The 13,641-nt window shown below is 33.4% G+C and overlaps 1 protein-coding gene across 1 annotated transcript in view; it reads left to right on the forward strand.

Moving 5' to 3' along the window:
* The first annotated feature begins 218 nt into the window (after positions 1-218).
* LOC105340669 (structural maintenance of chromosomes flexible hinge domain-containing protein 1) overlaps positions 219-13,641 on the forward strand; it is a 29,648-nt gene continuing 16,225 nt past the window's right edge. Inside the window, exons 1-23 of the mRNA XM_034455385.2 lie at positions 219-411; positions 1,771-1,849; positions 2,354-2,512; positions 2,664-2,746; positions 2,902-3,038; positions 3,670-3,802; positions 4,393-4,512; positions 4,877-5,040; positions 5,302-5,404; positions 5,874-6,084; positions 6,734-6,851; positions 6,971-7,030; positions 7,135-7,258; positions 8,150-8,344; positions 8,707-8,797; positions 9,742-9,871; positions 11,317-11,399; positions 11,731-11,847; positions 11,938-12,015; positions 12,233-12,352; positions 12,659-12,803; positions 13,249-13,348; positions 13,472-13,544. Of these exons, the coding sequence (XP_034311276.2) occupies positions 253-411; positions 1,771-1,849; positions 2,354-2,512; positions 2,664-2,746; positions 2,902-3,038; positions 3,670-3,802; positions 4,393-4,512; positions 4,877-5,040; positions 5,302-5,404; positions 5,874-6,084; positions 6,734-6,851; positions 6,971-7,030; positions 7,135-7,258; positions 8,150-8,344; positions 8,707-8,797; positions 9,742-9,871; positions 11,317-11,399; positions 11,731-11,847; positions 11,938-12,015; positions 12,233-12,352; positions 12,659-12,803; positions 13,249-13,348; positions 13,472-13,544 (2,782 nt within the window). The 5' untranslated portion in view covers positions 219-252. The remainder of the gene's footprint in view (positions 412-1,770; positions 1,850-2,353; positions 2,513-2,663; positions 2,747-2,901; positions 3,039-3,669; positions 3,803-4,392; positions 4,513-4,876; positions 5,041-5,301; positions 5,405-5,873; positions 6,085-6,733; positions 6,852-6,970; positions 7,031-7,134; positions 7,259-8,149; positions 8,345-8,706; positions 8,798-9,741; positions 9,872-11,316; positions 11,400-11,730; positions 11,848-11,937; positions 12,016-12,232; positions 12,353-12,658; positions 12,804-13,248; positions 13,349-13,471; positions 13,545-13,641) is intronic.

The raw sequence follows: 13,641 nt of genomic DNA on the forward strand, positions 1-13,641 counted from the left end.
CCCGGTATAGATGCCATTTAACCCCCCGTCAATTGGCACCAACAAGTTAAAATGGGTGTATATAACATTTTGGGAATGGATTGCGTATTTTGTAGAAAGACTATGATTTTAGAATATATAATTTTATCATTTATGTATAGACATAATATTTTTATAAACAACGGCACAAAACACATTTAACAAGTGTATCAAAATGCAATAGAACGAATTTTATTTACACCCTTTCCTGCTAAAACCCGCGTTTAATCAAATATGGCGTCAAACAGACGAAGCAAAGGAAATGAAACCGAACTAGAAGAGGATGATGCTTTTGTGTATGTGTTTGACAGACGAGATAAAGATGCACCTGATGTCAAAATACCCACGGGAGGGTTATTCAGTTTTGAAGATTTCAAAGAAAGGGTCAGAGAGGTATAGATCAGGCTAAAACACTTCGTCTTGTTTACAAACAAAGCTGTCCCACTTTTAGTCTCGTGTTTAAGACAGCTCATGTAATAAACTTCATTTATCGGGCAAGAAACAATCATTCGATTTTGGATGTATAATTTGGTGTAGCTGTTGTAGAATGATAAAGCTACCTTAAGTAGCTTAGTTTACATGGGTTGAGGGAAAATATACGGTATTTGGATAGACGAAAAATCGCGTGTTCATGTACATATACAATCTATACTGATATTGTAAATATCTTACCGTGCTGCATTTTATTGTGTACATTGGTGTAAGAACAGGTATGATTGCCACCTTGTATTGTTGTAATTGATTGTCAAGCAATTATCTTGCTGACCAGGTAAGCTGGTTAAACTTCTATTGTGTATTTGTCAATTGTAAATGTCTGCTAACAATCTTGAAAAGCTTGGTTATATTAGTTACAGAGCACAATATCCCTTGCATGGGGGTCCTGTAAAAGGACTCATTCCCAATTAAAAATTGGCTGTTTTTTCCCCAAATCTAATATTGAAAATTTCCCAAAATAACTGGGTTGCATTGTGTTATAAAAAATAGGATGATGAATTTGTAACTATGCTGAGTGAGACATCCTTATGTGTGCCAATCAAAAAACCTGATTTTTCTGTTAAGTATGTTTATTTTGATGAAATCATTAATTTAATGATTACTATATAGAATTTTCATTTTTTGCTAACCTGCATTAAGTCATATTTTTAAAACTGTTTTTCCCAAAAGAGCAATTTGTCGAGAGAAAAATCCCAAAAGGGTACAGGACGCTGTACAAAAAAGGGTTATCTGTCCATTACAGACCTGGGGTCAATTACTTTGAGATGTAGTGCATTATTACAGTTTATACATTAAATTGGATTTTTTAAAATTACAATTACCATTACTTTCATTTACCGTACAAATTTAATTACACTGTCAATTACTTTGCTAAAATATGAATGAAATGAAGAGACCAACAATCGATGGAAATGGATTGAAATATTCACAAAGTTGCCTGCATGGGGTTAGAAATTAAGTGGTGAATTATAATTTTCAGCAGGTGACAACCTAATCACAACCTGCATGTAAATAAAAGAAAACCTTTTTTTATAATCAAAAACACAGCGATAGATATTCTTGATAAATATCGCAAATATATAGTTTAGATAATAAAGTATACTACAATTCAATGTTTCCAGACAATACCCAGTCCTAATTGTTATAAATAAATCACAGCAATTCTTTGGCAAATTGTAACACTAGGATATTGAACTATTCTCAACCTTATCTGTCACTTATCCTGATAATTCTTGCACTATACAATTGTTTTTGTAGGCCTTGCAGGTCAAGAAAAAAGACAATTTTGTAATTGCAACTACAAACAGGGAAGAAATAAAAGATGATGAAACTTGGGGTTAGTAAATGATTTTAAACTAATTGATAGCATATCTTATGTATGTGCAATAATGCTGAATTCTTTTTTTTTTTTTAAACCAACTTTTCCTGAACATACTTCCTGATGATGAAATATGCAATATGAAAAATTAAATACTACTGTGGCTCAGTACTGTAAAAGTGGTTATTTATGCGTGGAAGAAATATACACTAGTTAGGCGGTAAGCATTAAACCATGTAAAATACCCTCGCATGCACGGTAAAAAATAAAAACTTTAATTTGAAAAGATTTTATCGTATATATGATATACAATATTATTGAACACAATCTCTGGCAACTTACAAGGTTCTCACCCTTAAACTTTCGAGTGGTCAATCATGGTTCCACATATTTAACACCCAAGTGTATTGTTTGACCATAGAAAAGGCTTAGTTAACCATCAGCGTAAATTTCCACTTTTACATTATCGTAATTATCTCTATTTTTATATATTAATAGGTAAATTTCTTTCTTTTTGAAAAGATGATATAGATAACGGAGACACCCTTTATGTACTGAAAAAAATCAACCAAGAACTCTGTGCCCCAGCCAATGAAAGGGTCAACTTTGTACCTCATTACGACACTATTGTAAAGGGAGGGTTGTATGAATATTATGCGTCTGAAGGACAAAACCCCTTGCGTAAGTAAATTACTTATTTTACTTTTTAATTTAAGATAAAGATGATGTAAACATTGTTAACTTTTTTCCTTTATGTTCTTTATATTTGCACAATCTTTGTGAAATATTAATTACCTTAAATTTTTGTATTTTTATCTGTTATAAATTGTAGCTTATGCCTTTGCTGAATTGATTGATAATGCCCTATCAGCAACTTCTGAGAATACAGGACCTAGAAATATAGACATCTTATTGGTCAGTCTCATTTAGATAGTTCCTCCTAAATGAATTTGCATTTTAAATTATTCTTCTAATATGTTTTAGGTAGTAGTTGAGATATGTTTTTAATGAATGAACTTTTTTTTATCACTAAATGTTAATGATAAAGTGCTTGTCTAATTATTTTGCAGCATTTTGACGATGGAAAGCCTTCAAACCATTCCGTATTTATCATTGATAATGGGAGAGGAATGTCTCCCAGACAGCTCAACAACTGGGCCATCTATAGACTTTCCAAATTCAAACGCAAGGACAAGAGAGGGAAAGTGTGAGTGCAGGCATTTCTTAAAGTTATTCATCACTGAAATCTGTTTACCTTTAATCTTTACCCTCAATTAATTTTTTTTTACAGGTACATGGTAGTAATATTTTTATTTACCTACAACATGTACAACTTATCATGGACTACCCATTGCCAAAATTAATTGATGTATTTTTGTGACTGCCACTACATGCATTCATGATTCAGTTATTGTTTTAAAAATAGATCTTTTTGGTTTTATGCTTGTGGGTACAGCAAAACATTGTTATTCCAAAACTGATTATAATGAATTGACACTTACAACGAAGTGATTTTCATTCCCCTTGACTTTATACATGTTGTAAACTTGACGGATATAACGAATAATGATAATGACGAAGCAAATTTGCCCTCCCCTGGCACTTTGTAATAAGCGTGTTTTACTGTATTATTATACATGAGTACATACCATTCACAGGATGTTACAGTATAAATTTTTTGCATATGAATCAAAGTTGGTTATTACTGTTGTATGAGGAATGACACTATTACATCTCATTGTATGCTTTTAAATAAAAGTCTTCCTGGTCTCCCAAGAAAAAGACGTACATTTAAGACTTGTTTAAAACTATATTTCTGTATCAATTTTTTTTTTCAGAAGCTTTATTGAAGGAGAGGATGATGATGAAGAGCTGGAACAAAAACAGGCCCCACTCTGTCTAAACAGTGACATTTCCTACTTTGGAGTGGGAGGAAAGCAAGCTGTGTTCTTCATAGGAAATTCTACAAGGGTATGAATTTGTCAACACAAAGTTAAATTTTTTTTCAAGTGCTGAGTTTTCGCAGTTATTTTTCAGTAAATTAAATGAAAAAATTTTTACTACACATATTTTAACATTCTTTTATACTAAGCTTTATATTTATAAAAGAAAATTATAGTGTTAAAAATTGTTTTATATGACCTTTAACGGTAAATTTTCAGAAACACTAATACATTCCACTGTACTTTCCCTCTAAGATAATTAAAACATTTGAAATGCTGTATTTCTGAGTCGTACAACATCATTGAAGATATTTGTTCTACCACAAGTCAGTATTCAATTTCTAGTAATGATAGCACTGGTCTGAAATACAGTAACAGTTATAGCAAAAGTAATTATAATTAAATGTTCACTTCATTAGGCTACCATATTGGTTTAATCATGAACGCCAAATTTTATCATATTTTTTTTATAGTTTACATGCATCTGAGAAATATAAACGAGATTTTAAAATCCTAGGATGTGCTTTTTGTGATTTTATGCGGATATTAATTCCTCGCTTTTAATTAGGAATTTACAGTTCTTGGTATTAATGGCATTTGGTATTTTCTTTGTTGAAGATGATCACAAAGCCTAAGGATGCCCAAGACGTACATGAGCTGACCATGTCAAAAGAGGAGTTCAAGCAGAGAGAAATCAACAAGGAATCGGTGTACAGCGGCTACATCCGCAACAGAAAGGTCCAGTACATTACTGCATGTTAAAATCATGTGATTATAAACTGTCACACATGAAAAGCTAATAGCTCTATTGGAATTTGTTACTCTACATACTTGTATTACTTGATAATATTCTACAAAATTCACTGTTTGTCGGCCTACAGAATCATCGATAATGTGTAATTCAATAATTAAGATATATAAAGCATTCAAAGCTATTAACATTTATTAAGATGTGTCAATCTTTTCACTTTCATTTGAAAAATATCAAAATCATGGTTAATTTTTCTATAATTCAATATATAAGAGAAGCTGTCTACATTTGATTAGAAACATCATCCTTTTAATGCAAAGGGTGATGAAAATTGATTTGTTATCATTAAAGGTTGGAGATTCCTCTCACATATCACCAGAAAATGACGTCTTGTGCAGCATTATCAATGAAGAGAAGAAAAAGGAGAGTTTTACTGTGGTGGAAATTGGTGGAATCAGCTCTAGCCATGTCACCTACCTAAGGCAACATCTCAGCAGCTGGACTAGACAACTGGCGTTAGTGGAGTTTTATGTTTGATATTTACTCAAATGTATTTGTGGTGCATATGTCCCATGGCATACATGGAGATGAATTTAAGATACACATGGAGATGAATTAACTGTTGGTCACTTATTTCAATTTCAAAAAGTTGCTTTTACTTATTTATGATTCTTAAGAATTTTTTGGATGTTGGAAAGTAATCTCATCTTGTTCAGATCATCACTTTTAGAAAGCTTCTACTAACTTGATGTTTATTTTTTGGTGTTCTTTGTTAGGCATATCTATCACTACTATATCCATGGACCGGACGGTAACCAGGATTTGGAGGATGAATCTGAGTCGAAAACCATCCCTCAGTTCAAGAACATCAATATCAAGGTATGTCAATAGGTCATACAGGTAGATTAGTCTTCTCACCTTTTCCTTCCAACCCTGCATAGATCACATCAGTGGTAGATTGGGAGAGTGATCGTCTTTTGAATGGACGGTTGTGTGTTCAATTCCCCGTCTAAACAGACTCGAGCCATAATAATCAGTCATTTTTTATTTTGTTAAATGCTCAGCACTAGCTAGAAGTAAACACTGGTCTTTTTTTAATCAGATTACAAACTTTGTGATCTCATCTGTAGAAATCAAATCTGCATTGATTGTGTACATGTATTTATTATTAATATGTAATAAAATGTATATTTAGTATGTTATGACTTTTAAACAAAAGCCTTTAAAATTTAGATTTTACAACTAGTTGATTGTTGGCATGTGTCTATGGTCAGGTTTTGGAAATCCTTTTAACATTATTTTTTGTAAGGAGTTAGAATTTTGATTTTATAACTATCAACACTTGCAGGTGAAGCTGTTTGTTAAAGGAAAGCCTGCCACTGAAATTGACCTGCGTGACATCTATGACGACATGCAGTCCCTGTATGTCAGAAACTCGGCCAGTCAGTTCTTCTTCAAGGCAACTGCTGAAGGGACTGGGGTGGTGGAGGGCATCATCCGTTACCACCCCTTCCTGTACGACAGCGAGACCTACCCACCAGACGTAAATGATCCCAAAGGTATACGGTAGTCTCAGTGTGAATACAATGTACTTGTTTTTCTATGGATATTTAGGCTGTCCAAAATGGTTTCTATGTTTAATGTAACCAGCGTGCATAGGTTTACAACAGATTGGCATTTAAGAAAACCAAACAAACCCCAATTTTTCAATTTTGTTTTTCCTCTTTGATGTTACCTTTTGCAACTAAAATACTACAATCTGTAGAATGACAAAATGTTTAGGGCACATTATGGATAATGCATCAAAATACCCAACTGGATTGTCTTTTAAATTAACAGGAAAGGTAAGAAAGCAGCTAGTCTACATGTAGCTTGACTTCTCCCATTATTTTCATTAATAAAAATTAATGAAAATCACTTGATCGAACATTTTATTGTTTTAATTTTATCGCCCTTCCTGGTATGTATGGTATTTAGATGGTGATGTTATGCATATAATTTACTTTGGACAGCCTTACTATTGTAGGAACAAACTTGAAAAAGTTTCAAATGCACATACTTTAAAAAAAAGATTTTGGTTACTTCTTGTTTTATATTTGTTATTAGTACATGTATTACTTCAGGTATATACTCTTACATGTATCTCTTTATCTTCATGATTGTTGCAATGTTAACTATTAATGTAACACAAGTTCACATTTCTTTAAGGAGAAGCAGACTTTGATGAACATGACTATGCAGTCAATACAAGACCAGCTCGGGGAAGGAGACCTATATTTGAATGCTATTGGAATGGGAGACTCATTCCTTACACTACCATTGAAGAGTGAGCCGCAGATTGCTTTTAAACTATTTGATACAGTGTATATGAAAAAAAAAGAAATAAGTTTAATTTATGCTCAATTTGTGTAGGTTGATGTTCTAAAATGGAGGTATATTTTGTAGATTTGAATGGTGCTCTGAGCCAAAAAAGAGTAAAAATATTGCGGTAGAGTGTTGGAATAGGTTTGTAGCTTGTTCTATGGTTTGTGTAAAATTGAATTGTTTTGTTTCCAATTTGCAATGCTAGTACATTGTATTTGAATGCTGATATGGTATGATTGTTTCAGAATTTCTGGGGTTCTGTTTACCAACGACCATTTCCAGGTCAGCACCAATAAATTGACCTTTCTTGACCTTGAGATGAGGTTGCGAGATAAAAGCACCATATTTAGCAGGATAATTAATGGACAAGTAAGTTTTCATTCAAATTTAGTTTTAAAACTCCAACTCAAATTCTGACTTGCTGGAGTTAAAAAGTTGTTAGCCCAAAACATAAAGGAAGACATCAAAATATTCATAAATGTTATTTGAGTAACTCACAAATATTGTGATGGAATACTTTCTGTTTTGGTATGCTGTGTTCAGTTAGATCATCAATGGACCAGCATTTTTGGCATACAGTTCATATCATACCAGTTCCCTGTCTGTTATACCTGAAAACTATGGCTGCCAATAAGCAATTAAACCTCTGTTACTTTTAATAACATGTCTTGTAAATTTTTAGATGGATGCTTCTTCTCTATCAAATTTTTAATAGAGAGGGCTGTAAAATCATTCTAAGTGCATTCATTGTTACCGACATGTTTCATGATCAAGACAAATATGAAAAATATATTTGATCTGTTTCATTCTGTACATAAACAAATAGACAAAACTTCATCATGATATACAATTTTCATCGAAAGAATGTAGCAGATTAATGAGTTTGATGGTGAAATTTTTTTCAACTAGCAAGCCAAGTAGAATTAAATTTGATAATGAAATAAACTTTAGGAACGACTTATCTACATGTATAATCTTTACTATGGATTTCTAAATGTAAAATGAAAGGTTATTTTTACATATACAAATTATCACTTAAATATTTCTCTATTCAAATTTTCACTTGTCTGATCAAGTAAGTTCATTTTGCCTGAAATGAGACTTTTACTTGCCGGGCAATTGTTAATGCGATCCCTGAAAATTAGTTTTCTTTGAAAGAAGTAATTATATAGAACAATTAAATTCCAAGCTGAATAAATGTAGAAATGTGAAATCTACCACTGTTTCCTAAGTATCTTGTTTGTTTATATTGTATAACAGGAGAAGCGAACTTCCATTGAGAAGGAGTTTTTGAACTGGTTGAAGGACTGTCATGAGCAGCATGACAAACAGATCCATTTCACAGGGTTCGGGGGTCAGGTGGTGAGGGGTGACCTCCCCAAGCAGCGACAGAGCCCATGGGGTCAGTTTAAGAGTGTGGTCTGGGACAACAAGACATTCAAAGTGGGACAGATGGTGGGTGATTACTGATTGTGTCATGTGATGCTATGTGTCATACAGTGAAGAAATTTCTTCAATCGCTTTGTGCCATTTAGAATACAAAATTATGATGAATGTTTTCAGTCAAAATGGCATTAACGCCAAATTTAGCAAGCAACCTGCTAAAATCACTCACTGCATGGAATATTTGCATTACCATATATATTAATAAACAGTAAGATCGAATGCCTGTTATGAAGACACACATGTGCATGTATATTTTTTTTATTAAGGTACATGTATGTATGCTTCTGTGTATCAAGATTATTGTTCAGATGTATAAGTAATGTATGGGTTGTAAGAAAAGGTTTAATACAGCAGAATTGTTTTCTTTACAGGTAAAAATACTAAGAACTACCCCTGTGTTTCTTGGCACTATAAAGAACTTTTACCTGTACGGGGAGCATGAGGGAGACACTTTTGCAACAGGTGGGATTAAACACTTTCTTTTGTTGTGCAAGTTACCTTATTTTTGGATATAGGATAGGTTTTTTTTATCCATGCAGATATGTAACGTTTGACCTGAACGTTATATCAACCTATTTTAGCTTTTTCCCAAACAACTTGGAAGGAAGTATGAAATTCTAATCTCAATATTCTTTATGTACAAGTTTGTTGTCCTAGGAAGCATTCCAATATGATTGTATGAAAATTAAATTTATTAGTATTTTATTCAAGTATATAAGAATACATTGAATCGGATCGAACAGCAGGCACAATGCCTATATATATGTTCTCTCCTATAGTCAAGGTATAATATTTATATAAAGTTTTACACAGAATGTATTATTATTGTTTTACATTTGAATCTTGTATAATAGCTTACATGTAATATTATAAAAAGCATTGGAAGGGGGTACAACACAAGGAAAAAAAGAAAACAAAAGATGTTTAAGAACAAAAAAGTTATTTTAGCAGCACATGTCTGTCCAATCAAACTGAGTTTCATAACTTATTTGAATAAATCTTATACATAAGAAATAAATAGCAAAGTTAAGACGTTCCCCAGGATATGAACTCTGTTGGCCCAAAGGGCTTCAAAAAAAGATTTGACGTTTGAGAAAGTCACAACATTGAAAGTTATAGGTAAAATTACCTTTTGAGCTTGTTATAAGCTTGTGCGATATAATCACTTACGTCATGAATATGACCTCTTGATCTTTAAAAAGGTCGCACAAAAATGAAAACTTTTGCACTTCAGTAGGTTTATACATGGAAATATAAGAATTTATTGTAAACAGTTTATTAATTCGCAGATCACACACAACATCCATTATATTATTGAGGCCCCACATAATATATAAGGAATCTCATTTTTTGGTTGCATAAAATTTGCAAGTTAATACTTATATCCTCTATATGAACACATACAGGCGGCGAGATAGAGATCCAGCAGGAGCCCCAGTCGCTGTACAACGAGGTGCGGACACTTCCTCTCTCTAGGCTGGACAGACTGTGTAGTGCTGCTGCCGTCAAACGTCTGCTGGAGGAGGAGGAGTCCAAGTAAGGGACACACTGTATCTGTCATAACATCAGCTCTCTTCAAACTTATATTGTTTGAAAGTAGAATGGAAAATGTATTGCACTAGTAACAGCAAATGATAAGGGAGTTGACAGTCATAATTCCACTGTATCCAGAAACACTCTGAAAAATTGGGTTAGAATTTAATTCCTTTGTATAATATGCACCTCCCAATTCTGATTAAATTTTGGCTGAAAAAAAAAGTGTGAACTCTACAGAAGACTTTACAGTATACATGTATTACTATGTCTCCCTTCAAAGAAAGAAGGGTCTTTTGCTTTGGTTGGTCTGTCAGTCCACCAACAGTTTCCGTTCATTTTCTTCACAAAGGTTACACACACTGAAATGAAATTTGGTATACAGATTTAGAAGAATACCTACATGTACATGTAGGTCAAGTTTGATTTTGGGTATGATCGAGCAGTTTTTGGCAGAGTTGTGCTCCATGGCCTTTCAAAAATTCTATTTTTGGGAGTTGATTTTAATCAACTTGAAACAAATCATCACCGCTGACAAGACTTAGTTCTCGGAATTAATCAATAAATTCGCTGTAATGAATTCTGAAGCACTGTTTTCAAGGAAACTTATTTATAAATACCTTTTGAATAGTCAGATTTTAAATGTTAGGAACAATTTAGATATGTTTTTTTGTGGTATGTATTCCTACGCTGGAGTTTACTATAGTCTCGTTCAACCAGACGATCGGTGGTTTCCGTAAATCTTTGACAAGCAGAGAATCTCTCTTGCTTGTCGGAAATTAACGGAGACAGCCGAGCATCTGGTTGAACGAAACTAGAGTTCAATATTGCTTGGATCCATATAATTTTTTAGAAATATTTTGATGACTGATACATACCTTTATGGAATTAATAGTATCTTTAATATTACACGACATGATCATTCATATATGAGGTTTTCTCGAAATTCTTTTTGGAAAAGTCCGAGTATTCATATTATAAAAATGTGTGTTATTCAAATACATATAAGAAACTACTTGCCATGCAAAATAACGTATCGTTGATTCTAAAATATATAATAATCGAAAAAATCAACTCCCGTCAGTACTTCATTACTTTGATTTGCAGTTTCTGTTCATTTTTTTGGCAGAGGTCTACAAGGGAGGGGGCATAAGTGTTTCAGAACAGTCTTGTTTAACAAGACATAATTACTTGTGTTTTATCTTTAACTCTTAGAAATGAATGTGTCAGATGAGAAGGAAACTGATTTATACATAGAACTCGGCAGAAATTCATATTCATAGATCTACTTGTATTTGAAGTTAACTTTGTTAAAATACAGGAGAAATAATGTACAACTTTACATCATTTGTCATTATATCAATGCCGTTGAAAAAACTAGTTTATGTACATAGTAAACGTATGATATTGAAGAAAATATCCAGTAAAGTGGTGGTTTTCTATTTCAGATTACCTTCAAATCTGATTGTCACTTGGCCAGAAGGGGATGAAGTCAGACCCAATGAGAAACGGCCAGCTGGGAAAACTATTGGTTTGTTTTCATTTCTTTTTAACAATGCACAGGTTCCTTCCAAGAGGAAAAAGTGATTCCCATTCTATATAGTAAAATTTGATTTAGAAAGATACATGAACTTAAATCATGTTTGAATTTATCAATTTATGATCATATTCTAATCCTTCCCAACCCTCTTCCTGATTTTGAACTTTCAAATTAAACAAATGCATGAATAGAAACAAAGATGAATTTGTGGGTAATCAGGTGAGTGATGTGGCCTATTGTCATCTTTTCATAGTTCGATTGCATTAACAAAAATTTAAATCAGACTTTTCTGTCAAAATTAAAATTTTGTTTGTATTTTTAGGGGCTTTGAAGATAGAAATTGAGAACAGGAAAGGGGAAAAGATCCAGAAACTCCCAGGAACCAGTGCCCATGCCTCTCACAAAAAGTTGCTGGTGGAGTTAAAAGTTATATGGCATAGTGAGTTAATGTTCTAATCAACCTCCTCCCAAAACGTAATATGCTATTAGTCATGAAGAGATATTTTTGTGATTGTGTTTATTCCAAAAGGTTCGACAGGTGATCAGACCATTGTGTCCCACATTAGTCAGCATGGCAAGAACTGGCCTTATTGGTTCAGGAAGATGGGTAAGTTCTACTCAAGACCTACATTTAAACATCGGTAATGGCATGCTATTTTATAACTGTTCAGAAAAATGGGTAAATTCTATACTAAAATATACAACTTTCCGACAATTTAGATGGCGAGGTATAATAATTGAGAAATTATCGCATCTGTAGCATTGATTGAAAAATTTATGTACGTGTATTACTTTTATAATATGGGATTTGGGATTTATTACAGAGACCATCAATAACCTAGGTCCCCACACCTTGCGGCTACAGGCAGTGCTCAATGAGAGTGGCTCCACCATCTATGCAGGGAAGAGTCTGCCTTCCCACCAAATCAAGTTCACCGTCACAGGTCAGTCTACCTAACATCTCCATACTCTTTTACCTAATATCTCCACACACGCGTACCTGGCATCTTCACACACTTATACCCATGTACCATGTTGAAAAGTGAACAGATATTCCTAAAAGGGGTATTTGACAGAGAAACCTTATTGATTTATTACTTATTTTCTTGTGTATATTTTTGTCCTGTAAAACTAAAGATGAAAATAAATTCATTTACATCTAGTTATGGTATGCAATGGTTGCACATTTACATGTAAATTGCAGAAACAAATTGCTCTAAAGTTGGAACTTTATTTCATGTTTTGTACAGAGGCAGAACCTGAGAAGTTTACAGTAGGGATGTTAGAGGGACCATTCAGAATTGGACAACCATTTCAGATTCCACTCGTGTTTCGAGATGCCTACAACAATATCACAAAACCTGTCTATACATCCACGCCTACCATTCAGGCCAGGTACAATTAGTAATGGGGTTTGTAGTTGACCATATATAGTTAATACAGCCCCGTATGGAATTAATTGACCACATATAAACCATATTTGATCAACTACAAACCATGTAACGATTATATTTTACTGACTGCCTTTATATAAATGGCAAAAAATGAACAATAACAATAAAAAGTTAGGTTTTAATTTAGGTAAATAACATGATGTAATAATACTTTAAGAATGATGTCATAATGCTCAAAGGGAGTAATATTTTATGCTGACTATGCATGGAATATGCATGGTCTCCATGTGACTGCTGTTAGCCAATATTTTTTCTTCGAATCTAGCAGGAGGTAAGGTATAATACAGTCATAGGCATTGTAGCAAGGCAGACATGTGTCAGAGTTATTTAATTTTATAGCTCCAGTTAACATTTTTTATGCTAAGATGGATTGTTTGGTATTTCAGAGACCTGGACATTTCGTATGAGAAGACTATTGCGAAGGGCACAAGCCTGATCCTGACAGGAATTGTGGCAGAGGGAGTCATCAGTGAAAAGCACACAGGAGTACGTAGTGCCAGTGATTTATTCTTGAATCAAAAGACAGTTAAAATTTACTGTTGTTGTTTGTTGAGCACAGATGTAGATTTGGTTTAAATATTTTCTCTTTGTCCGTTCTGTCACTTCCAGAGCTATGGGGTTACCATTACAGTCCCTGGGCTCAGAGAAGATGCTCAAGCTTTAAAACTCAGGTTCCTACCAGGTATGAATATTTCACTATTGTTGATTATTATACCCCCGCAAACGAAGTTTAGGGGGGTATATTGGTTTCACCCTGTCCGTCTGTCCGTCTGTCTGTA

The sequence above is a fragment of the Magallana gigas genome, chromosome 5, assembly GCF_963853765.1.
Source record: "Magallana gigas chromosome 5, xbMagGiga1.1, whole genome shotgun sequence".
Taxonomy (NCBI): domain Eukaryota; kingdom Metazoa; phylum Mollusca; class Bivalvia; order Ostreida; family Ostreidae; genus Magallana; species Magallana gigas.